This window comes from Urocampus carinirostris, chromosome 6, assembly GCF_059441175.1.
Source record: "Urocampus carinirostris isolate Australia breed hairy pipefish chromosome 6, RoL_Ucar_1.0, whole genome shotgun sequence".
Lineage (NCBI taxonomy): Eukaryota > Metazoa > Chordata > Actinopteri > Syngnathiformes > Syngnathidae > Urocampus > Urocampus carinirostris.
The window spans coordinates 8025143-8052261 of NC_142354.1; the positions used below are offsets into that span (position 1 = coordinate 8025143).

General features: G+C 40.7%; 1 protein-coding gene across 6 annotated transcripts in view; it reads left to right on the forward strand.

Moving 5' to 3' along the window:
- cadpsa (Ca2+-dependent activator protein for secretion a) overlaps window positions 1–27119 on the forward strand; it is a 164950-nt gene that overhangs the window by 90457 nt on the left and 47374 nt on the right. For 3 of the 6 annotated variants that reach the window (XM_088337707.1, XM_088337708.1, XM_088337710.1), the window contains 7 exons: window positions 1193–1324; window positions 3619–3774; window positions 4543–4690; window positions 11016–11090; window positions 11221–11304; window positions 13144–13176; window positions 15946–16053. In XM_088337707.1, the coding sequence (XP_088193833.1) occupies window positions 1193–1324; window positions 3619–3774; window positions 4543–4690; window positions 11016–11090; window positions 11221–11304; window positions 13144–13176; window positions 15946–16053 (736 nt within the window). The remainder of the gene's footprint in view (window positions 1–1192; window positions 1325–3618; window positions 3775–4542; window positions 4691–11015; window positions 11091–11220; window positions 11305–13143; window positions 13177–15945; window positions 16054–27119) is intronic. The other 3 variants (XM_088337711.1, XM_088337712.1, XM_088337713.1) reach the window with 1 other exon arrangement.

Genomic DNA, 27119 nt, shown 5'->3' on the forward strand with positions numbered 1-27119 from the left:
CCTTCATACTTCTTTTCTTCTTTCTTTGCTTCATTATGCCTTTCCTTATTTACATCTTTTTTTTTCCTTTGTCTTCCCTTTTTTAGTTCTTTCCCTTTCTTTTATTCCTTCTTTTCTTTATTTGGTTTGTTTCTGTATTTGTCTACTTCCTATTTCCTGCTTTCTTCTCTTCAATGCTTTCCTTTCTCCCTTCTTTCCTCTTTTTGATCTTTATTTGTTTCCTTCTTTTTACTTCTTTGTTTTTGTTCTTTATTTATTTCTACTTTCTTTATTTTCTTTATTCTCTGTCCCATTTTCTTCTTTACTTCAATTATTTTTTCTTTCCTTCTTTACTCCTTTATGTATTTTCCTTCTTTTGTCTTCCTCTCTTTTATATCCTTCCTCGTTCTTTATATTTGTATTTTATTTTATTCCTATTGTTTTATCCTTTCCTTTCTCTTTCTTCCCTAATTTCCTTTGTTTTTCCTTTATTTCTGTCCTTATTTGCTTCCCTGTTCCTGTCATTTCCTTCCATTTTATTTCTTTCCTCCTGTAGTTTTCATTTTTTACGTTATTGCCTTCCTCTTTCTGTATTTCTTTCATTCTTCTCTACCTTCTATGCTTCTTTCTTCCTTTATTTTTGTACTTATTTCCTTTCTCTTCCCTTTATGTCCTTCCTCCTTCTTCATTTCCATCTTTATTCTTATTTCATGTTAACCGTCTTTTCTTCCTTGTTCTTACCCTTTTAAATTTCTTGAGGTTTTTTTCCTCTCCAATATTTTTAGGAACGTGTTCAATGGCGGTAACGAGACCTTAAAGAGACGTAGCAATTTTACTGTCATTAAGAACAATCAAATGTTTGCATTTCTTTGTTTTCCCCAGACAAGATATTCGCCCAAGACATAGAATAGAATAGAATATCCTTTTATTGTCATTGTTACAAAATGGGTTGAACATATTGTGATAAAGAAATCGGACGTGGCACTCCAAGTACACATTTTACAGTGAGGATAGAAGAGAACAAAGAAGATGTTTGTATTATCCTTGTTGCAGGCTTTGTTTTAGTGATGTAGCTCTACACTGTGTCCGGCGTACGATTGGATATTTCCATTTTGGAAACCCAACCCAATGTAACGTCACCTTGCACAAGTGTGACTTTTTGACATCCCGTCCGCCTTTGTCTCGTTGTTTCTCTTGATTTTTGTCTCCGCAGAACTCTCGCTAGCACCCTGCCAAATGTCAAGCGGCCCCAAGTCGCAAATGTAAGAGTGTCGAGCGTTAGCCGCGCACAAACGGCCATCTCTTCCAACTGGATGACTCGGAAGCACGATGAGGATGACTCAGAGTGTGTAGCGCTCGCCTTCTGTTAACAGAGACATGCGAGCAGCCTCCGCACAAAACGGGCGTCCAAATCGCACATCCGAGGCTGGGATGCATTTCAACATGAAGTCGTGATAGAAGTCTTGGGGGTTAGGGTCTTCCAATTGGGTTTTCTGGGCCCCTTATTCGTAGTTTTCATGTTCTTGTTCTAGAATCGAATCGATCGACTGTGGTGTTTTGAACAGGATGACGACATCCGGCTCGAAGGACTAAATTAAGATAGATATAGATAGATATAGAGAGATGGATAGATATAGAAAGATAGAGATAGATAGATGGATATAGATAGATGGATATAGCCATCCGTATGAAAGGGACATTGTGTATTATTTAGCGGCTCCTACCGGTAAAAACGCCCGCTTTATTCATTTAAAGGTGTATTATTTGACCAATGAACGTTGCTGTATGGTGTAGTACAACCATAAAGCACAATTTTTATCCAATTTGTTTTGCCCTGCATTTTTCCGACTTTTGTCTCTTTTGGGTACACCTAGCAGCAAGATGGCAAACAATGATGTAAGCTCCTTCTAGCATCGTATGTCAAATAAATGCAAGCTCCGATTACTTTAAAAAATACACATTTAGATTTAAAGTATTTCTATATATTTTACTTATTATTTAAATCAATAATGTTTTTTTTTAAATACCAATAGATGGCACTTCACACATAACACACCTTTTATAAAAAAAAAATATAATGATTCGAATAATAAGTAAAAATACATGGACTATCATATAAACATGCATTTTTAAAATTTTTGCAGGTGGAGAAATTTTATATTTATTTTAAACAACATAAGCCTCAGCTATAGGAAGTTGACATGACTGTCCAACGTCTTGCTGCTTGTGAAAGGCTAGGCAAAAAGAATTACAAGAAAAATGGTGCAGTTTTATTTGTTACTTGTATTCTTTCTTGTCCCACAATACAGTGGCATGTATTAGTCAGATTTTACACCCATTTAAGTGAATTTCTGCCGCAGTACATCTACATCGCAAATGCAACAAAACCCGGCAGGAAGGACCAAATCGACATGTCATATGATTTATTGGGTTGGGTGTTGGGTTTCCCGTCACCACTAGGGGTCGTGTGGGCATCATTTCCCGTGGTGTGTTTGGGGCAAGTATGGCTTGGCGGCGGCCATACCTCTCCGGGCCAACAATCAGTAACCTTTCGGGTGTTAAGCAAACGAGCTATTCAATGCACGACGGAAATACATATTAATACATTTTTCTGTTTAAGAAAAAAGGAAAACTTGGAAATGTTTCCTTCATGCCCGATTTGTGCCTGCTCAGGGTGTTTTCGCATGTGTCTCGTTTGACTGTCGTCGTGAAGACGAACATTCCTAAGACTTTCCACGACAATTTCTTTTCCCCTCTTTATTGTGAAGGGTGAAATCCTCCCTGTTGTGTATTTCCCATCCCTACTCTGTTTATATTCCATTTTTAGAATCAAGTAAATTCGGTTTTGAATAGGGTCTGGCTGGAAAGACCCAATTCAAATACTTTCTTTCCTCTCTCGCTGTTGTGTGAGATGTGAAGTAGAGGTCAACCGATTATCAGGTGGGCTGGTTATCAGTCGGGCCGGATATCAGGCGGGCCGGTTATCAGTCGGGCCGTTATCGGCAGCGATATTTGGGAATTAGACGGATGTCGGTATCAACGGATTATTAAGCCAATCATTAAACGCTACAATCACGCTCCAAATTGTAAAGTTACATTAAAAGCATCATGGAAAGAAGAGTTCACGTGGCTTGTAGGAGACAAGGCAACGCAAACATTGCATGAATAAAGATGAGTAAATACAGGTACGTACTGATGGCAGATGGAAAACAGCGATGTCATATACCTGCAATGAATGCTATAAGTAGAGAGGGGGGAGAGTTTTACCTTTTTTTTTCCCTTGAAATAGTTGGCGGCCACCAGCGCAGAGACATTTTGTAAGTTGTACGCCCGACGTAAAAGATGCACGCTAATAAGGATCAGCGGTGCAGTTAATGGATGGATGAATTTATGACAAATGTTCTTTATTTCCTTTAGCATTCTTATAAAATTTCTTCCATTCCATTCTTCCATTTTTAAGCATTTATAGCAAATGAACATCGGTCATTCCTTCATCTGAAGTGGTTGTGGTTTTTGCCCGTAAACCCCGCCTCCTGTTTCTCCTCCTATAACTACTCGACAAGTTGAACAAACTTCCCGGATATCTCCAATTCCGACTTGGTTTTCAACGGTGAACTGTGTTTTCTTTCCCGTTTCAAGCAACGGTTCGGGGACGTCAGAGGACCTTTTCTGGAAGTTGGAGGCCTTGCAGACCTTCATCCGAGACCTCCACTGGCCCGAGGAGGAGTTCGGCAAACACCTGGAAAGTCGTCTCAAGCTCATGTCGAGCGACATGATCGAATCCTGCATCAAAAGGTAACGCCACGCGCTGGAATCCTGGAAAATAGCTTATTTTGGGGGATTTTTTTGAAAGATTGCTGCAGCAGCTTTTGGTGGATTGATCTACATCTAGCCATATACCAATTAAGCAATCCTTTTTTTATGTTTTCATTCATTCTTAAATATATTATTTTTGTTTTTCTGTATTTTCCTACTTCCCTTTGTTTTCCATTTTTTCCTTTATTTATATTTGTTATTTCCCTCACTTTTCTTCTTGATTTATTTCCCTTCCCTTTATTTTTCCTTGGTTTCCTTTCCCTTTCTTCTCCTCCTTTGTTCATCACTTGTTCTTGATTTTATTCTATCCCTGTTTATCCCTTTCTTTCTGTTTTTCTTCCTAAATTTCATTCCTCTTATGTTCCTTTTATCCCTTTTTTATTTTCTTCAATCTTTCTTTCTATCCTTTCTTTTTTCTTTCTTTGCTTCTGTATTTGTTTTCTAATTTCTTACTTTTTTATTTCCCTCTTCTTTCTCCAATTCCATCCCTTTTCTTAATTTTTGAAACAACTTTTGATAAGAAAACAAAACAGATGTACTGCACAATTCATAGTTAGGGAAGACAAGTGGGAGCTTGATGCTGTAGGCACTGTCACCATGAGCACCAATGAGAATTGTTGTTATTATTTACGGTACTCTTATTATATAGTATGCTAAATATGTATGGAGACAGCTGTGATGCTGACGATATCAATGAAAGGAAAATCTGGTTTGTCCCTGGGTTTCTGCATTTTGTGTGAACGGAAGGACGCGAGCTGCTTTCGAAGGCAAGCTCCAGAGGAGCAGCCGCGCCACCGACTTCAGAGTGCCCCAGTCCATCTGCACCATGTTCAACGTCATGGTGGACGCCAAGGCACAGTCCGCCAAGCTCTGCGCTGTCGATTTGGATCAAGAGGTAACAAAATTGACACAAAACGAACCAACCTTGGTTTGGTTTATCAATATACAGTAGAGAGATACTACATTTTCACTTCATGCAATGTGTGATAGGATACTTTTCCCACTATACCACATCAACATCAAATTATTGCGCGTACCAAAAAAACCTATACAATTCAAACTTTGTAGTGTTTGTGCCTTTGTGCTATTAGTCGGCTTCATACAAGATTTTGGTCTATTGGTTTGAATTAGATTATTATTATTGTTATCAATATCAACGCTGTGAAACATTGTATACAACAAGATTTGTCACGGTTGCCCAATTGGCCCATGCCCGTGTGGCGCCAGCTGCAGCTTGTTGACGGATTGGCTTCCTGTCAGTATTTAAACTCTGTCTTTTTAGTCCCCTTTGGTCGGTCCGTCTGTTTTTACACGGCAAGCCCTTTTTCGCCTGTCCCGTTTTTTTTTGCTCCTGATTGTGTCCCGCTACGATCTGTTTTGAGCTCGACCACGTCTGCTCTCCCATCCCGAATTGCGACCTGTTGTGATCTCGACCACGTCTGTTCCCCCGTTCCGAATAATGATCCGTTTCTTATCTCGACCACGTCTGTTCTCCCGTCCCGAATAACAATCAGTTTTTTTATCTCGGCTCCGTCTACTCTCCTCTCCTGGCTTTCGACTTGTTTCCGATCCCGACCACGTTTTTTCTCTTCTATCCCGGCTACTGACCCGTTTTTTCCATTCCCGACACCGCCATCGCTCGCCACGGAAGTCACACTTCCGCATTCAGAGCGACCTGATTCCCGCGTTCAGCAATCCCCTGTTCGTGCGCGCAGCCCTTTTCCCTTTCTTCTAATAAAACTTGTGAGAAATGTTACACGAGTGGGTTCTGTTTCCGTTCTGGTCTTGACAAGATTAGGTGTGGCTATCTAGGAGAAAACATGTCATAAAGATATTAAGAAGAAAAAAGACAAGCCAGTTAAAAAGCAGGAAAACATATTTTTAATGTAGTGCTTCGAGACAGGCCTGAGATGTAATAACAGTGCAATATTCGTGGAAAAATGTGTTCTTCATTGTGTTCGTCCCAAGCTCCAAAGTTAATGTTAACGGAGAATTAGAGGGAATTGTTTGATTTCAAGACATAAAGTTTTGTTTTGTGTATTGTTTTCGTAGAATTTAATGTCACAAACTTAAGTTTGTCAAGCTATGGGTACCAAGGCTTGCAGTGATTCTAAAAGAAAAAACTTCCGATCCGCTAATGGCTGTAACTTATCTATTATTGATACTCTTATTAAAAATAAGGACGCAATCAAAGCAATACAATATTCCAAGGAAAATCCCCTCAAATTGAATTTATTATTAAAACTCACCACCTCCTCCACCTCTGCATCCACCCAGTACCTTAACTGTACCAGTTCTAGTCACGTCACCCCAAAGTTAAAGCAAATGTGTTTATTTTACCCTTCATATGTGTATTACCTTCATTATATATATTAGGGCTGATCTAACGATTTATTTTCACAGTCAAAGAATCGATCTTTTTTTTTTTTGTAATGAATCAAATTTCTTAGATATTTTTAATATCTTACTCTTTATTCAAATATTGAAGTTTTGGACGGATAGAAAAATATTACACGACACAAGAGAATATTCCATAATATAAACCAATGAAAAACAATCCATGTGTTTGTCAGATCATTTGACATAAATCAAAATACATACAAATGAATATTATACATCTGCAAATATGTAATATCCAAAGATCATACGAAATAAAAATGCATAACCACTTTTCAAAATGTTGTAAACAAATGTGTTTATTTTGGTTTAATCTTTAAATATGATTAAAAAAATCCCTAATATGAAAATGTTGGGTCTTAAAAGACCACTGATGTGTGGGAGAGCTATAAAAATTAGCTAACGCTAGAAAGAAATTCAGGCAAAGACTTGATTTGTTTTTTAACAACTGCAGCTGGAGAAGGAGCTGGAGAAACGGATCAGTTACTCGCTCTCGGCTCGCTGGTCACGCTCCCTCTGGGTCTCCCCCAGTCTGCCTCTGTGTTTTATTGAAATCACAAGACATGGAAAAGTACTGGTATGTTGAGACAAAAGACCAAAGTCCACCCCCCTGGAAAAGTACCAACACTTTCAAACAAAGACAGGAAGACTAAGAGAGACATCAAACTGATTAGAAATACACACCTTGAGTAAATAAGTTGAAGCTTACTTCACAGAAAATAATATACAACATCCCCCCCAACCCCCTCCTGTGTGGGTTCAAATCCAGCTACCGGACTTCCTGTGCGGAGTTTGTATGTTCTCCCCGTGCCTGCGTGGGTTTCCTCCGGGCACTCCGGTTTCCTCCCACATTCCAAAGACATGCATTTCAGGTGGATTGGCCGGTCCAAAATTGTCCCTAGGTGTGAATAAGCGAGCGAGTTGTCTGTCTCTGTGTGCCCTGCGATTGGCTGGCAACCAGTTCAGGGTGTCCCCTGCCCACTGCCCGATGATTGCTGGGATGGGCTCCAGCACCCCCGCGACCCTACTGAGGATAAGCGGTGCAGCTAATGAAATGAGATGAGATGAGACAACTTGTGTAGAGTTAAACGTGTCATTCTAATTATTGTTGTTGTTTTTTTTTTTTACTCTATTCATTTTATTTACTAATTTTCCGTTCCCTTGATAATAGTTAACTTTGTTTCATGATAAGAGTAAAGGACAAAGTTCAAACTTTCACATCAATTTGGTTTCTAATCATGCAATGTATAAGAAAAAAGATTTTTTGATGAAAACGGTCCTGGCGCCCTCTGTCCCACCAAGTTGGTACTACAACTCTCAGCAGCAGAACGGAATTGTGTGCACTCTTATTTGCATCGATGTCATGTACTTAGTGGCTCATGAGTCACACGATACAACGGATCGATGATTAGCTTTTTTATTAATGAATGAAAACTTTATTCAAACATTAAAATAAAAACAGAACAAAAACAATAACTCAACAACAAAATAAAGTTACATAACATGTTCGAAAATGCTTATATTCCCTACCCCTTCATCTTCCCTATTACATACACCAATGATATAACAACAATTGTAATAATATTAATAATAAGTTATGACACAACAATAGCAACAACAACACAAAGTTTACCATAGTTCTAGGCACACTATTCCCAATCTCTCGTATCACTCATACCCCATTTTCTTCATCCTTGTATTTCGCCAGTAATGTTTTTTTGTATTTGAATTTGAACATGTGAATAGTTGGACATTGTTTGATCTCGTCCTGTAAATTGTTTCAAAGTTTGACTCCACACACAGACACACACATATTTTTCCTGGTGGTTCTTACTTTTGGGATTATGAATTTACTACAGCCCCTTAAATCATAATTTCTCTCTTATTGAATGAATCATTTTAGGATTCTTTCTAGCACTATGTTGACCTTAAATAGCAGTTGTGCAGTTATTTTTTTTTTTTATAAATCATCCAACTTTAATCATTTGGACTGCTGGAATAAAATATTAATATGATCTCGATATCCTACCCAGTGTATGGTTCTAATTGCACGTTTTTGGAGGCTAAAAAGGGGCTGAGTGAACTTTTGAAATGATTGCCCCAGACTTCTGCACAATATGTTAAGTATGGCAGAACTAGAGAACAATATAATAAATACAATGCATTATAGTTTAAAATTAATTTGGCTTTATTCATTATTGAAATGCTTTTCAATATTTTAGTTTGTAGTTGCTTTCAGAATGGAGTTCATCGATCCGTTGTTGCCGCCCTAATATACATGTCGATTACATAGAAATAGTATTTAGGAGATACTATTTAGCCATTTCTGTGTTTTTCTCCTAGGGTTCGAAAGGTATTCACTTCACGCCAGCATGTGTGTCTATCTTTCTTTCCCTCTCGGCTCAAATTTTTTCTATTTTTTTTTTTGTCCCAGACGTGATGAACACGATTTCACATGTGCAGTGTCACCTCCGAATCCCGCTTGTCTCGGCTGCGTTTTTGTTTTTTTCGTCTCCTCTCCTTTGTCTCGCAAAAGTTTATGAGAGAGCGGGTAAGTGTGGCCACAAATTAAATTGTAATCACACCCTCCTTTTCCCAATTGTATAATTAGTCGTCAGTTTTTCCATTGTTTGGATGTCATTAGCATATGTGCGGACGGGATTGAATATACATGGAGTGCAAGTGCGACATTCGATGAATTCATTACTGCTTTGGCTTTTCTGCGGGTGCAAACAAAGGAAGGAAGGAAGGATGGAAGGAAGGATGAATGATGGAGGGCAGCCGTTCTGTTCGCCAGTTTCCATGACATCCGAAAGATTCTTTGCTTGCCAGCCTCTGAGAGCGACATATGGACAGGGTTTGTACGGGTGCTTGAAATCCTTGAAAATGCTTGAATTTTTAATTGTCTTCAAGGGTTGAAAAGTGCTTGAATTTTGGTGAAGCGCTAGATATGCTTGAAATTGCTTAAAAACCATGCCGACACGGCTCTCTGTTGACTTCCTTTAGCCATTTTTCCTTAAACCCACTCCTGTGTGTCGCCTTTTGTCAGTCCGTCTGCGAACCTCAGTTGACTCTAGGTAAGCCTTTTTCGACCCTGACTCCCACCTGTTTTTTTACTCCCGTCTGTTCCCCGGCTTCGACCCGATTTTTGATCCTGACCATGTCTAATCTCCTCTCCTGGCTTTTGACTCGTTTCCGACCCCGACCACGTTTTTACTCTCCTGTCCCGGCAACTTACCCATTTTCCCGTTCCCGACATAGCCATCGCTCGCCACGGAAGTCCCACTTCTGCGTTCAGAGCGACCTGCTTCCCGCGTCCAGCGATCACCGGATCGTTGGAGCAACCCTTCCTCTTTCTTCCAATAAAACTTATGAGAAACGTAACGCAAGTGGGTCCTGTCTCCGTTCTGGTCATGACAGCAGTTTCAAAGATTTTTTTTTTTACACCAGTTTATCTTATTTTCCAGTCATAAATAAGCAAAATCATCCAATTAAGCAGATGGTTGTAAAAATATTGCTCCTTTAAAGATAATCTTTTCTAACAAGATTGGGAAAAATACTTAAAATAATCTGCCTGATATTAAAAATGTCACTCATTGTAAGTGTACATTCCCACATGTGACTAAAAAAAACAGTTTAAACATTTCAAAACTAGAAAAAATCTACTCAAAATAAGCTAAATGTACTGCCTCTGGCCTGTTTTTTGCAGTGCACACTACATCAAATAAAATATCATAGGTTCTGCTCATTTTAAGTGTAAATCTCCTTATTTTAAATATTTGTTTTTTTTTATCAATTAAAATCAGTTAACTAATCTTCAAAAAATGTTGTTGACATCTCCTCGCTGTTTTCGTCAGAAAAAGGACAGTTTCAAAATGGAAGCATTACATGAATGTCAGGACCAGAACAGGAGGAGGACCCAGATGCGTAACGTTTCTCACACAAGCTCAAGAAGTGAGACACAGACGTCAGGTGTGGTAAAACTAGAAGCCAGAGGTAGAGGAGATCGAAACCAGACAGGACAGGACTGAACAGACGGGATCGATACCAAATACTAGAGCAAGATACTGGACAGGACGGGACAGACAGGATTTATACCGGATACTGGAGATACCAGACAGGACAGGACAGACAGGATCGAGACCAGATACTGGATACACAAACAAGATACCGGACAGGACTGGACAGACATGATCGATGCTGGAGTCAGATAACGGACAGGATGAGACAGGCGGGATCGATACCGGATACAGGAGACAGATAATGGACAGAACGCGACAGGCGGGATCAATACCAAATACTTGAGCCAGATAATGGACAGGACGAGACAGGCGGGATTGATACCAAATACTGGAGACTGATATCAAACAAGACGAGATAGACGGGAACGATACCAGACACTGGAGCCTGGAGACCGATATCAGACAGGACGAGACAGAGAGATCAATACCGGAACGGGATGCACAAGCAGGATACTGAACAGTGTCAAAACAAACGTCTTGCGAGTGAAGAAGTTTGTTGACGGTCTGACAAAGAGTGAGTGAGAGCACTGAGCTTAAATAGGAAGGAAGCCAATCAGTCAACGAGCTGCAGCTGGCGCCAAACATACGGCGCCAATTGGGAGCCATGGGCAACCGTGACAAGGAATGCAATAATAATAATAATATGAAAACAAATGTTGTAATTGGACCAAAAAAAGACGTTAAAATGTTTTAAAAGAATAAAATAAATGTATCCACAGCGTAATGTTGACGTAGTATTTCAAGGGTGTGGAATTTTTGTGGATTCTCATTTTTCTTCTCACTTTTTTGCTTCATCCTTAGCGGCAATACCATTCCCAAATCGACAATTTGATCGAAGAAACTGTGAGGGAGATGATCACGCTTCTGGTAGCAAAGGTAAGCCACTCGAAATGCCAGAAAATAGACATCCAAAAGCGCCAATGGCACCGTATTGCAAACAGAGGCTAGACGTTACCAGCCGTCATTGGCAGTAAACAAATTGGTGACCTTTTTTTGTTCCTGTCAGTTTGTGGTCATCCTGGAGAGCGTCCTAGCCAAACTCTCCAGATACGACGAAGGAACGCTCTTCTCTTCTTTCCTTTCTTTCACGGTAAGTTGCTTTTTGTTCTGCTTGACTTTTTCGATGCCATGATGAAGAGGTTGAGAGGAGACACTACCAAGCTGTGTTACTACTTATATTGAAAAACAATAAAGATTCTAACTGCAAAGCGGTAGAGAAGAGACACAACGGAATTTTACCACTATTTTGGTGGATCAAAATATCCTAATTACCGAGAGGTAAGGAGGAGACACGACCAAGTTGTGCTGCTACTTCTATCGAAAAGTCAAAATGTATTCAATTTCAGGAGTGGTATGGAGGAGACACGACCAAGATGTTAGGATATCTCCAGTCGAAATAGATTTAACATATGGAAAGGAAGTGGGTAGGCGACCAAATTGTCTCACTACTACTATCGAAAAATACAATTTATTCTAATTAAATAGAGGTGGGGAGATGACATGACAGAGTTGTTCTATTCCTTCTATTAAAATCAAAATAGTGTATAGTAAAGAGGAGACACAACCAAGTTGTGCTCTATTTTGATACAAAGTCAAAATATATTCAGATTATGAAGAGGCAAAGGGGAGACACAACCAAATTCTATCAAAAAATAAAAATGTATTCCAATTGCTGAGCAGTAGGCCTGATAAACAAACAAGTACTACTACTACTACTACTTATATCAAAAATTAAAAAAAATATTCAGATTATGGAAAGATAGAGAGGAGACACAACCAAGTTGTGCTTCTACTTTGATAGAAAGTCAAAATATATTCTGATGATGAAAAGGTAAAGGGGAGACATGACCAAATGGTCCCACTACTTCTATCAAAAAAGAAAAATGTATCCTAACTGCTGAGCAGTAGGGCTGAGAAACAAACAAGTACTACTACTACTACTATCAAACATTTTAAAAATATTCTAATTATGGAAAGATAGAGAGTAGACACGAACAAGTTGTGCTAATACTTTGATAAAAAAAAACAATATGTATTCTGATTAGAGATGTAGGAAGTTGAAGCGACCAAGTTGTGCCGCTACTTCTATCGAAAAATCAAAATATATTCAAATTCAAGAGAGGCAGGGAGGAGACACGACCAAGTTGTTAAGATATCTCCAGTCGAAATAGATTGAACATACGAAGAGGTAGAGGGGAGGCGACCAAATTGTCTCACTACCACTATAGAAAATTAAAATATATTCTAATTACATAGAGGTGGGGAGGAGACATGACAAATTGTTCTATTCCTTCTATTAAAATCTAAATAGTGTATAGAAGGTCGGTTCCATAGAAGGTCAAAATTTATTCCGATTATGAAGAGGCAAAGGGGAGACACAACCAAATTCTATCAAAAAATAAAAATGTATCCTAATTGCTAAGCAGTAGGGCTGAGAAACAAACAAGTAATACTGCTACTTCTATAAAAATTTAAGAAAAATTGTTCTGATTATGGAAAGATAGAGAGGAGACACAACCAAGTTTGGCTATTAGTTTGATAGAAAAACAATATGTATTCTAATTAGAGATGTAGGGAGTTGAAGCGACCAAGTTTTGCTATCTATTGAAAAGCAAAATGTTCTAACTACGAAAGGTGGAAAGGGGGACATGACCAAGTTGTGCTACTCCTTCTCTAGAAAAAAATCTGATTATGGAAAGATAGAGTGCTGCTACTTTGATAGAAATAAACAATATGTATTCTAATTAGAGATGTTGGGAGTTGAAGCGACCAAGTTGTGCTATCCTTTGAAAAGCAAAATGCTCTAACTATGAAAAGGTCGAGAGGAGACACGACCAAGTTGTGCTACTACTTCTCTAGTAAATCAAAATATGTTCTAATGCTCCAGAAGTCAAATTTTTATTGACGTTTTGATGTTTTTCCTGGCAAGGTGAAAGCTGCTTCGAAATATGTGGAAGTTCCCGTAAGTCAAAGTTGTTTTTGTGTCGCCGTCTCGCTTCCGGTGCTGATTCATTGTCGTTGAGTTGTTGTTGGCTTTTTCGCCGTTGTCAGTGTTCGCCCTGGTGCTTGAAATCCTTGAAAATCATGGAATTTTAATCACGTGTTTTCAAGGATTTAAGAGTTTTGATTGTTGCCATGTCTGCTCTCTGGTGTCTTCTCTTTGCCATTGCATTTCTTCCCTCGTGTTTAACGGCAGCTGGCATGAGTTTGTATGGCATTTTCCAATGAAGTGTTATCACCCCCTATGGGACAGGTGCATCTTACACTTAAACAGGGGACTATAAAATGCTTAATAGTGAACAATTATGGACCATGCAAAAACTGAATGTAGTGGAAAGAATTTCCTGCAACTGAAAATGTAAGCTACATATTAACAGTCATTTTACTCTAAACCTAAAAAAAAAATCGGAGAGAGATATGTCCCAAAAATATTTACACACGTTTTGTTCAGATCCACAACTATATTTGCGATTTACTCAAGATCTTGATAAATGCAAAAGTGAGATTAAAAGTGTTTATATATGAATCGCAGATATTTTTGTGGATATGCAACATAAATCACACCCAGTTTCTTCTTTTAAAGGTACTGGAGAAATAGAAAAAATGGCTTGGAAATTGCTTGAATTGGGCTGTGTGAAAAAGGTGTTGGAACCCTGCATTGTACTCGAGTATTTGTGTTTGAAATGCACGTGAAAAGCTTTTTTTGTCTCGTCTTGGTTCCCCGCGGATCCTTGAAAGTTTGGTCTTAAATGTCAAGGCATTTAAAAAGTCTTGAATTTAACTTGCCTGGTAAGTTGTAGCATGGCGGCACAGTGGTTAGCGCTTGTGCAGCACAGTTCTGAGGTCATGAGATCGAACCTCCTGTGCGAAGTTTGCATGTTCTCCCCGTGCTTGCGTGGGTTTCCTCCGGGGACTCCGGTTTGCTCCCACATTCCAAAAACATGCATGTCAGGTTGATTGGCCTAACCAAATTGTCTCTAGGTGTGAATGAGTGAGTGAATTGTCTGTCTTTGTGTGCCAGTTGAGGGTGTCCCCGGCCCACTGCCCGAGGATAGCTCGGATGGGCTCCAGCACCGCCGGGACCCTACTGAGGATAAGCGGTGCAGATAATGGATGGATGGATAGATGATAAGTTGTATTGTTTCATGCCCTACGTTGTTTTTTCAACCGCTCGGACCAATTTCAGACAAACGTCTGTTCAGGAAACGCGAGACGACAGCACGCTAATTGTCTCCGTCATATTGTAATGCCAAATTCAATCACTTTTACGAAAAGGGCACACGTTTGTGCAAAGGTGATAATAGAATTTGGAGACATTTGTGTCATTGTGTTGAGTTCCCCCCAAAAATAACAAATAAATAACAAGCAAAGCGTCAAAAGATTTAAAGGGCTAAATTTGAATACTGGGCAAAAATACATGAACATTATACCAATGCTAGTTTTGAACAGGAAAAGAAGTATTTGGTAGTAAAATGTGTGTTTTTCACCTAATATGTCAAGAATCGGAACCGGATCAGGACCCAAACGCGTGACCTTTCCTACACACGCCTTTTATATTGCGGGAAATGGGGAGTCATGCACGTTAGGTAGCAGTCCGGCGTGAAATGACAGGAAGCCAGAGACCAACGAGATCGATACGAATTGCCCGAGTTGATATCAGACGGATGGGGTCGATACCGGACAGGGCGGGACAGACAAGATTGATAAAGAAACAAGCTATCGAAATTAAACAGGACAAACTAGACAGGAACAAAAACTGGAGAGTATAATAAACAGGACAAAAATAGACAGGAATGAAAACTGGAAACCTATATTAAACAGGACAAAAATAAGCAATACCGGACAGGAAATACCAACAGGAAACAGGACCAAGTCAAAACCCACGTCTAGCGGGGCAGAGGTTCGTTGATGGACTGACCAAGGAAGAGGGAGAGCACTGAGCTTAAATAGACAGAAAGCCTATCTCTCAACGACCTGCAGCTGGCGCCACATAGGCGGGGCCAACTGGGCACCATGGCAACCGTGACATAATAAAATATGTATTTATAAAAAATTATAAAATGTTTTATTTTAGCCACATTTATTTTGAAGTAATTCTTTTATTCTTAGTTATATGTTCTTGTATTTATATTTTCAGTTATTTTTATTTTTCATTTATCAGAACCATTAGTTAATAGGACACACCCATTTTATTTTATTTCCCCCCTTTTTTTTCTATTCTATAATATGTTATTTTAAATCATTATTTAATTATCTCTATTATTTTATTTCTTTGAGCTCTAAGCCATCATTTTGGGGAGAGTAATGTTAAATATGAATTATTGTTTTTTTTTTATGTAGTTTTGTTTTTGTTTTTAAAATGTATCATAATTCATTCAGCCATTTCCAGGCTTGGTCTGATTATTTAAAGGGACAGTGTTTAAGAATTCACCCCTATCTTCATCAAACGAATAACTAAGACATAATTAAAACTGAACAAGAACCCAATTGCCGAGAAGTGACTGTATGTATTATTTTAAGGTTCATTTTTTTCATATTCAATTTAACTCTATAATATATTTTATGTTATTCTTTCGATATTTTGTGCTTAATCCGAACCTTAAAAACAAGTAAGTTATGAAAGGCCTTATTCATTGTTTGCGCTTTTATTCCCCTTCCCAGTAATTTGCCAAACAGGCTTAAATATGTCATTTTCGATTGTTATTCATTTATTTTTTTTGTATCATTTCAGAAGCCAGGAATGGACGTGGCGGATGGTTACGTGACTTTCGTCCGACATTCGCAGGATATGCTTCGGGAGAAGGTCAACGAGGAAGTCTACATCGAGAGATTGTTTGATGTGAGTCCTCCATCATTTTCCTCTAAGCTGCGTGCACGCGGCCCCGTCTTTCTCAAGCTATCATTCGCATAAAAATAGAGCTTGGAATTCATTCGCCAGCAAATCCGTCCGGAAAAACGGGCCAAAACAACCTGGGTTACTTCTATGGTGTTTTAAGCGCAGTATTTTGAAGTCAATGTCAGCACAATATTGAGTAACTGAGTTCATGCGCCAGGAGAGAGGAACTGTAGAGGTGGCAGTGGGCACGGGGGAGATGGCTTTTTCAAAAATTATTATTAGCGGATTATTTTCTATCACTGAGGCATTAAGATATAGATATAGAGACATGTGGGTCTTTCTTTAATCACCGCCTGCACAGTTAGACTACGTAGCCACATGTCTGTTCTTACCCATTACCTAATGTTGCCTTGCAAGTTTGTCTTTTTTGGGGGAGAAGAGGCTGTTTTGCCTCGTTTCCCTAAAAAGAGCCGGCCCCCAAATGGTACTCTGGATTGTTTTTGTTGCTCTTGTCCAAAAGAAGGATAAAAATTAAAGAGAAAAAAAAATAATGACAAAAATGAAAAAAATAATATTTAAAAAAATAAGAGAAAAAAATAATAATATAAGGTAAACGCAAGAAAACGGGAAAAAGAAATGAACAAAACAGGATTAAAGAAAAATGTAAGGGGGAACAAAGTAAAAAGCTAGGAAAATAGAGAAAAGGAAGTAACAAACGAAGCGTTGTTCTTCCAGTGTTCTCGTTTGCCTGCGTCCTAGACGCATCACTTTTGCTGGGGACGCATAGTCTCAAATCAACGTGCGTCCCCAGGACGCAACCTTTTTGCCACAAAATTGTCATTATGACCCGATTACTTTTTTTAACAAAGATTTACTGCACTCCAAACTTCTCGTCAGGCATTTTCGTTTAGGTCTCGCGGTTCGAGTTTTCGTCTGCATGCCGATCTTGGCCAACGAGATCTCGTTTTGGAGTGAAAGGAAGTCCGTCTTTTTTCAAAGAACCGGCTTTTTTGGCTCAACTCATTAAAAAGAGCCGGCTCTCAAACACTTGCTTTGATGATTGATATTACGAATTATGTTGTATAAAGAAGTTAAGAAAAAAAGGAAGTATAAAAGGAGAAAATAAAAAAGACAGGTGTGTGGTTATCTCTTTAATCAGTACCAACAATAATTTGATGCAGAAATTATTTAATAATTTGATGATTAAAACTGAATTAATAAATAGATTTATATTACCGTATTTTCCGCACCATAAGGCGCACCTAAAAGCCTTTATTTTTTTCAAAAGCTGACCATGCGCCTTATAATACAGTGCGCCTTATATATGGATCAATATTAAGTCACAAAGTCTTGCAACTAAGGCAAGCAGCCGCCGACTAGCTTTTCCCCCGAAGGCGAAGTAGTCCGCGGTGTATGCTGGGATTTATATACCGGCGTTTCATTTCCTAACAATGTGTCAATCATCATTTGAATCAGTCACTATTGGCTAAAGATATTCGGAGGTAAAGGGGGCGGATCCTTTTTATCATTTACAGCCTCGCATAGACTAAAGGGGCGAAACAAAGCCTGCAATTGGCTGAAAAAGATGAATGTGAATCACACGTTGGGTTGCACTACGGCATAGAGAAAACATTTTTTACTATTCTGTATTTGTAAATATTTTACTCTCCTGGATTTACTACACTCACGGTTGTAAGAAGACCATGGTTACGTATCATTATTGAACGTGATGGCTGCAAGAGAACTTAGGTGAGCTATGCGGCTTTATATTTTCCGGGTATCTTGTTTTAGAACGATCTTGATGTTTCTGTGATGAGTCTATTTTTAAACTAAATTCAATTCAAAGTGTTTTTTGTCATATGCACAGTAAAGAACCCCGTTTCCCTGCACTATAAAATTCTTACTTTGCTGTCCACACAGTTGCCAGCAAAAAATAAAATGGAAACTAAGAAATGTTTGGCATTTCTTGAATTCCAAGACTTTAACCTTCCGAATGATATTTGGAACGATGCATTTGAGTGATTGGTGACATCGTACAGACACTGTTTCCGTACATGTCTGAGACACGTATTTGCTTCTTTGCAAGCTTTCGGAATGTTAAGGGGGTAATAAGTTTGACTGAACTATCTGACTGTTTTGTCAACGTTCCCATTATAGCGCCTTTTAATCCGGTGCGCCTTATGTATGGAAAATATAGGACCAAAAACCTTTTTTGGGGGTGCGCCCTATAACCCGGTGCGTCTAGTGCGGATACGTTATATATTTGTCGCCGATTTACAATTTCAACCCTGATAACACAAAATTTTGGGGACCCATAGATCTCTGTTGGGACCCATAGATTTTTGAGCATGCGAGTCCCCAGGACCCATCACTTTTCAGAGGTAAAATGAACACTGTACTTCCATTGAAAAGTGTGATTAAATACAGTTTATCTAGCTATCTCTTTCTATCTATATCTATCTCTATCCATCTATCTTTATCTATCTCTATCTATCTATCTCTCTCTATCAACTATGTATCTCTATCTATATATCTCTATCTCTTTATTTCTCTATCTATATCCATCCCTCTAACTATCTATCTCTATCTCTATCTGTCTATCTATGTATCTATCTATCTATCTATCTATCTTTTTACCCTATTATAACCCGACGGCCCTCTGAGAGGCGGGGTGGAAGAAGGGCCAAAATGAACAGACCTCACGGCAACGACTGGAATGGAATTTGACAAAGATTTGAGAATACTGAGGAAATTCAGGTGTGGGTGGGAAAAGGTAACGTCTTTCAGGAGTCTGCGAATCCACCAAAGAAAAATGAGGTGCCCATGGGGAAACAGCAGAAACAGTGCACTGCATCTGCAGGTCAGACACTAGGAACCAAAAGCCAGGTCTCAAACCACAGAGCAATAGGATCCAGTGCTGCTGAAGAAAGGCAGAAGGGGGAAGGGCTGGTGGAGGAGGGCTGCCCCGGGGAGATTGGAACCAGGAACACACCCGGAAAATCAACAAGCAACAACCAGCAAGCAGTCAAAAGCAAGGAGAAGAAAGAACCGGGACGAAGGCAAGCCATCAAGTGGCCAAGAGCTAATGAGTCTATAGTCTGGGATAAGTTGGACACCGACATAACTGTACTTTTGGAGCATTCTCTCCGTGGCCAGGTAGAGACAAAGCTTAACACCTTAGGAGACATCCTGTACGAGGAATGCAGTAGCCGTTTTGGGGTGGTGGAAGAGAAGCGACGAGAAGAGCCCAAGCAGAAAGGGAGGAGAGAACAAGAGATTGAGAAATTGATGTTGAGGCGGCGCCAACTCCGAAAGCAGTGGAGGAAGGCAAGACAAAAAGAGAAAGAGGGCTTGAAGTCACTGTGGGAGGAGGTGAGGGGCAGCCATACCAACTTAAGAAGAGCACAACGGATTGGCCGCCGCAGAAAGAGGAAGGAGAAGGAGAGAATCAACTTTTTCAAGAACCCCTTTAAGCATGCAAAACAACTGCTGGCAGACAAAAGGAGTGGAAAGCTGGATATCTCAAAGGCAGAGCTTGAGGAGCATATAAGGGAACAATTCAGGACCCAGCAAAAGCCATCCTGCTGGGATCCCCAGGGTATGTTCCCCAGCCAGCTCCCCCAGTCATCACCTTCAACACTGCTCCCCCCAAATTGAGCGAGGTTAGGGAGGTGGTTCGGAAATCAAAAGCAGCCTCAGCCGCCCGCCCGAATGGCATATCATACAAGCTGTACAAGTACTGCTTGGGGGTCCTGAAAATCCTGTGGAAACTCCTGCAGGTGGCCTGGAAGAAGAACATCTCTTCAGAGCGACAGAGAGCGGTTTCGATCTTCATCCCAAAGGAACAGAACTCTAACACAATCGGCCAATTCAGGAGCATTGCACTTTTGAACGTGGAAGGAATAATCTTTTTTTTCTTCATGGCCAAGAGGTTGACCAGCTACCTCACAAGTAACAGCTATATAGACACAAGCTGCCAGAAGGCTGGTGTCCCAGTATTTTCAGGGTGTGTGGGGCACTCGGCCATAATTAGGGAGCAAATGCAAAGGGCAAGGAGAGAGAAGTGCGACCTCTATGTTGTGTGGCTGGATCTCGCCAATGCGTACGGGTCCGTCCCCCACCAGCTGATCAGCTTCGGCTTGGACTTCTTCCACACGCCTGACTGCATTAAAGGCATGGTGGCCAGGTACTTTGCAGACTTGCAGATCTGCTTCGAAATCATCCTCATCGGGGCTAGGAAGATGGTTGGCGGAATGAAACTGCCATCTAGCCAAAGGCTACCACCGTTGCGAGGCTTCATGGATGATCTCTGGACAGCAGCATGCACATCAAGACTGCTTGAGACTGCTTATTGATGAGCTTGTAGGCTGGGCAAGAATGAAGATCAAACCATCTAAGTCCCGAAGCCTGTCCCTAAGGAAAGGTATCAGGGATGACCATACCATCTTCACTGCTGGAGAAGAGCAGATCACGCTACTATTAAAGCAACCCATCCGTAGCCTGGGGCGCTCCTACACAGCAGACCTCTCAGACAAGCAGGCGGCAGAGGCTGTGAAGAAACAGCTTGCCGGATGGCCTAGCCAGGATCAATCAGAGCCAGCTCACAGGCAAATACAAAGTATGGTGTTACCAGGAAATACTATACCATCAGTTTATGTGGCCTTTGAAGGTGAGTGAGGTCCCTTCCTCACTGGCAAGCAAGCTGGATAGGCTGGCAAACTCTTATATTAGGAAGTGGCTGGGGCTGCCAAGATGCCTCTCAGACGTGGGCCTCTTTGGTCGGAACATACTCCAACTGCCGCTGCATCCCATCAGCCTAGGATACAAGAGGGAGAAGGCCCGGATGGTTATGGATTTAAGAGAGTCCTCCGATCATCTTGTTAGATCAGCGGGCACCAAAGTTCAAACAGGATCAAGGTGGAAGGCAGAAAAAGAGGTCGACCAGGCAATCGGCAGGTTAAAACATCGCAAATTGGTCTGCAGGGTCCAAGTAGGGCGAGCAGGTCTTGGTTGGAGTGACGAGCCCCTCTTCTGGTCAAAGGCTTCCAGGCAGGAGAGGAAAGAGATGGTGGTGACAGAAGTGATAAGGACTGAGTAGGAACGCGATACCATCAAAGCGTTTTCCCAGAGCAGACAGGGCATCAGGACAACATGGGAAGGGGTCATTGACAGGCCTTTGTCGTGGCGCGACCTGTGGAAGATCCCTCAAGCCAGGCTCAGCTTTCTGATCCGGGCAACCTACAACACACTACCCTGCCCCCAAAATCTACATCTGTGGTTTGGCACTGATGCGATCTGCCCCCTCTGTAGTACCATCAATGCGAGCCTTCAGCATATCCTCTCAAGCTGCAAGATGGCACTTTCCCAAGGCCACTACAGGTGGCAGCACGATGCCGTCCTAAAGAAGCTGGCAGAGGTAGTCGAAGGCTGCAGACAGAAGGCAAACAGCCAGCTCCTCCATCAAATCAACTCATCCAGTTTGCAAGGGCTGGCGACAACGTTCGCAACAAAACCAATGCCCCTTGCCGATTACACTCTGGAAGGCTCCTCTCGCCCGCCAGCGAATGGAAGATGAAAGTTGACCTCAAAAGGCAGTTGCAGTTCCCCAGGGTGATCGCCGAAACATCATTGCAGCCAGACATTGTGGTGTGGTCTGTAGCCAGCAAGGCGGTCCTCCTGGTGGAGCTCACTGTCCCTTGGGAGGAGGGAATAGAGGCAGCATACGAGAGGAAACAGGCAAAGTACGAAGACCTGGCAGCCAAGTGCAGGGAAACTACAGTATGCCCAGTGGAATTGGGGTGCAGAGGTTTTGTGAGCTCCTTAACCTCCCGCCTGCTCAGAGACCTTGGATGCACAGGAGCTGGCAACCGGGGAGCAACTAAAGAGCTGTCAGAAGAGGCGGAAAATGGCAGCTTCTGGCTGTGGCTGCAAAGGAATGACAAGAACTGGGGGCCTTCAAGCAACACCTAGGGCAGGGGTCAGGAACCTTTTTGACCCAAAGAGCCATAAAAGCAAAACATTTTCAAAAAGAAATTGAGAGAGCCACATCATATATTTTCAGACAAAATTGAAAAAACTGCCAAACACACTCTCTAGACCACAGGTGTCAAACAGGCGGCCCGCGGGCCAAATCAGGCCCACTAAGGGATTGAATCCAGCCCGCGAGACAATACTCAGAGAAGCGCAAGAGAAAAACAAGCTGCAGGTTGAAATATGTCAGCTTGATGTTGCCAAAGCCAGGTGCCTCGAACAAAGACACTGTACTTGTATTTATTTCTCTCCCTCTCTTTCTTTTCCACCCCTTTTCTCCCACTCTGTCTCTGCCTCTTTCACTCTCTGTGTCTCTCTTTTTCTCTTCCTATGTTGCTCTTTGTCTCTTTCTCTCTCTGTGTCTTTTAACATCTTTTGGTGTAACTTCTTTTTTTCCTTTTCTCTCTTTTCTCTTTCACTCTTCATATCCTTCACGCTTTCTTTTCTCTTTTCTCTCCTTCTGTCTTTGTATTTCTCTTTGGATTTCTTTCTTCCTCTCCCTTTCTTTTCCCCCTCTCTCACAACTTTTTATCTTTTGTTTCTCACGCCCTTTCCCTCTCTCTCTTTTTCTTTCTTTGTCCCGCCCTCTCTCCTTTTCCCTCCCTCTTTCTCTTATTTCTTTATCTCTCTTTTTCTTTCTCTTTAATCTACTAGTCCGCCCCCCCGACAGAATGTTTGTTCTATCGTGTGGCCCCCGAGTAAAAATGATTTTGACACCCCTGCTCTAGACAAAAGATAATTCTTCAGCACATTGTATTTCACTGATAGATAGATAGATAGATAGATAGATAGATAGATAGATAGATAGATAGATAGATAGATAGATAGATACTTTATTCAAATGACTGTGTGTCATTTGATGATTTAATCAAATGTGTAAAATGATAATGCCAAATCCTGTGTCCCAAATCAATGTAAAAATGCCATTTACAATTTGTCTTCCACCTTCAGTTAAGAGTGTTGAGGCAATATTTTTCCATGAAATTTGTCCTTAATAACGGTTTCAAAACAATGTGCATGAAAAGTTCTTTTGTAAAAATGTTTCAAATTACTGCAAACGATAAGCGTATCGCCATATTCACTTTCGGTGTAGACTGCACTGAGCGAGAGAGAGAGAGAGAAGGAAGCGCTGTGTGCAGGGATCCGCCCACCTGTACTGCTCACCCAATCAAAGTTGTTTGCCAGCGTTTTTATTTATCAGTTTAAATGGTTTCTTATCGAACTCCTGCATTAAGTTTGTTTCGGCTTTATATGAACCAAAATCGGGATGAAATCACTTGACTTTGGAATGCCACAGAGAGATGTGCAATAGTTACATTTTATTTCGGAGCCATATGTACTCATGAAAAGAGCCATATATGGCTCCCGAGCCATAGGTTCCCTACCCCTGACCTAGGGCATCAGTGGGGTTGGCAGGGAGATTTCCCAGACATCGCTCCGCCACCGGGAGATGTCCTAGGGTTAAAGGAGCGAAACATCAATGACCGGTTGTCCCCAGCTGATGACCCAGTCAGGCCCAAGTGTTCAGGGCACACGAGCGTTCCGAAGGCGCCGGAGGAGGCGCGTCAGGCAGAAATGCCCAGAAGGAAGACTACCATCCTGTATTTCCATTTGTCTCTATCCATCTATCTCTATCCATCTATTTATCTCTATCTATTTCTATCTATCTCTATCTCTCTATCTATCTACATGAGCCAATTTCTTCAAATGTGAACCGTTTCGCTTTGCCGGAAACTCTCCAAAATGTAAATTGTTTGTCAGGTTTATGAGATGTTTGCTAATGATTGGCTTGGGATGGATGGTCCTCACCAACTTTGCGTGATTGCTCAGACCCATCCAAGCTTAGAGTCAACCTTATTTTTCTTTTTCTATTCTTTCTCCCCAAAACGAAATCCATCCTGCTGCTGCACTGCCCCAAAACAATTTAGTTAGTTTTAATCAAGTGTGGGCAGTGTTTGCTTTAAACACATAATCTGGTTTCAAGTAACGGCAAAACAGCCTACAGTGGCTCCAAATTGAGAGCGATCATCCCTCCTGATCTACTGAAATAATCTTTACTTGTGAATAAGGGACTCGTGGCGATCTGCTTTTTAATCCCGCCATCTTTTGGGGAGGCCTCGCTTACTCATTATTTACAGCCCAAATCTTGTTTTCCACTCTTGGTCTGATTCCCTAAAATGACAGTGTGTAATATTGAGTGCCATCCATTGGTCTGTCTGTCTGTCTATCTATCTATCTCTCTATCTATCTATCTATCTATCTATCTATCTATCTATCTATCTATCTATCTATCTATCTATCTATCTATCTATCTATCTATCTATCTATCTATCTATCTATCTATCTATCTATCTATCTATCTATCTATCTCTCTATCTATCTATCTATCTATCTCTATCTATCTCTCTATCTGTCTAATCTATCTATGTCTTTCTCTATCTCGATCTATTTCTATCTATATCTATCTCTATATATCCATCTATCTTTCTCTCTCTCTCTCTCTCTCTCTCTCTCTCTCTCTCTCTCTCTCTCTCTCTCTATATATATATATATATATATATATATATATATATATATATATATATATATATGTCTATCTATATATATAAATGTGAATTTCCCTGCGGGGATGAATAAAGTATCTATATATCTATATCTATCTCTATAAAGATCTATATATCCATATAACTCTCTATCTAGATAGATAGATAGATAGATAGATAGATAGATAGATAGATACTTTATTCATCCCCGCAGGGAAATTCACATTTCTATCTATCCCTATATAGATCTATATATCCATATAACTATCTATCTATCTACCTCTTCCATCTCCTTCTGTTGACGTCTGCTCTGTAGATCCTCTTCAACATTGGATCCTCATCCATCCTCTCCATGTGTCCAAACCAACCGAGTACTCTCTTATCCACACGCTTGCTCAGTTTCACGACTACTCCAGTTCTGTCTATTGGTACCAAAAAAATAAATAAACATTGAATACTAGGCAAAAGAAAGTCTTCAAAGGCATTGAAATCATGATTCTAAAATAAGACCTCGATTGGCATTCAAATGTCCTAAATGTCAAAACCAGAACAGATACAGGACCCAATCGCGTGACGTTCTCACACAAGCCTTTTATTTTACGGGAAATGGGGAGTCATGCACGTTGGGAAGCCGGTCTGGCGTGGAAGTAAAGGAAGCCAGAGACCGATGAGACTGATTCCAATTGTCCGAGTTGATATCGGACAGATGTGGTCGATACCAAAGAGAAAGGGACAGACAGGATTGACAACAAATCAGGATATCGATAACTAACAGGAGAGACTAGACGGAAACGAAAATAGAAGGAAACAAAACTGTAAACCGAAATTAAACCGTACAAAAATAAACGGGAACAATAGCAGACTGGAGATATCACAGGAAAACATGATTGAGTCAGAACCCACGTCTTGTGGGGCAGAAGTTCGTTTGACGGGCTGACCAAGGACGCAAGAGCGCTGAGCTTTATATAAACAGGAAGTCAATCTTTCAACGAGCCGCAGTTGGCGCCACACGGGCGGGGCCAATTGGGGACCACCGCAACAGTGACACACACGGGCGGGGCAAATTGGGCACCACGGCAACCGTGACTCACACGGGCGGGGCCAATTGAGCACCACGGCAACCGTGACACACACGGGCGGGCCAATTGGGCACCACGGCAACCATGACACACACAGGCCAATTGGATGCCATGTGAACACATGAATAGGATTTCTATTTGTTGGAACAAAAAATATTGAGTTACATTAATCAATTGTCTTTTTTAAGAATTAATCAATCGAGTTTGGTGGCAACATGGCGTGACCACAATGTTGGAAGTATCAAAACGGTGATGTGGTTTCAGTCAGACGCATGTCTTAGGTCTAGCCACATTACACATAGCAACGCAGACCTTGCCTTTGGACCATGCTCGGAAAGTGGACATTTCATGACAAATGGCTAAAAGCTGTGGCAGGTCATGTGTCCGAGGTGAGATGCAGAAATATTTGTGTTTTTTTGTTGTTGTTTTTTGTTTTGATTATGTCTTTTTTGTCAACTTGGTCTTGAATTTGATTTCAAAAGGTACTTAACGTTCTTAAAAAGTTTTGATTTTAACTTGCCACTTATAGTCCGGGCAATACGTTACTCTCATATAAGCCGCATGAACTGACTGCCTCATACGATTTAAAAAAAACAAAAAAAAAACAGGCCTACACTATCTTTGCTGATTCATCAGCTTGCTAGCTATTGCTAGTTAGCTCCTGCTAGTTCAGCAGTTGCGCTTTTTGACAAACAAGACTAACTCCATATTTTCTAATTCTTATTCTATTGCTTTAAAAAAACAGACTTGTTCTCCTGGTGTACTTGCCTAACTTTAACAGCTAGCGGGAAAGGCTGCTGAAAAGGGAAATGACAGTTTGAATTTGGCGTTCGCCAGGAACCCGAATCACGGAACCTGGCAACATGGGTGGCTAGATAGGCAAACTGGCAAGAAAAGTCAAGAATTTCCTGAATCGCGGAACTCTGCGACATTCGATTACATTTGCAGCTGTGACAGGCGAGTGACACAGCTAGTTAGGTGTTGGTTTAGATTTAGAAAGTAGGGTTTGAGCTCCATATTAGGGTTCTAAACTCGATGTAGGGTTTTAAAATTGATAGAGAGCTAGGGTTACGGTTTGAAACGGGGTTAAGGGCTAGGGTTACATCTAGGGTTAGGTGTATCTTTAGGGTTAGGAACAAGAGTTCAAGCTCTATATTAGGGTATTCAACTGAAATTAAGGTTGGAGCTAGGCTTTACAGCTAGTTAGGTCTAGGTTTAGGGTTAGGAACTAGGGTTTGAGCTTGATATTAGGGTTATAAACTCGATGTAGGGTTTTAAATTTAATTAAGAGCTAGGGTTATGGTTTGAAACAGGGTTTGGTGTAGCTTTAGGGTTCGGAACTAGAGTTTGAGCTCCATATAAGGGGAATTAAACTGAAATTAGGGTGCGGAAATAGGGTTGGGGCTCGGGTTACAGT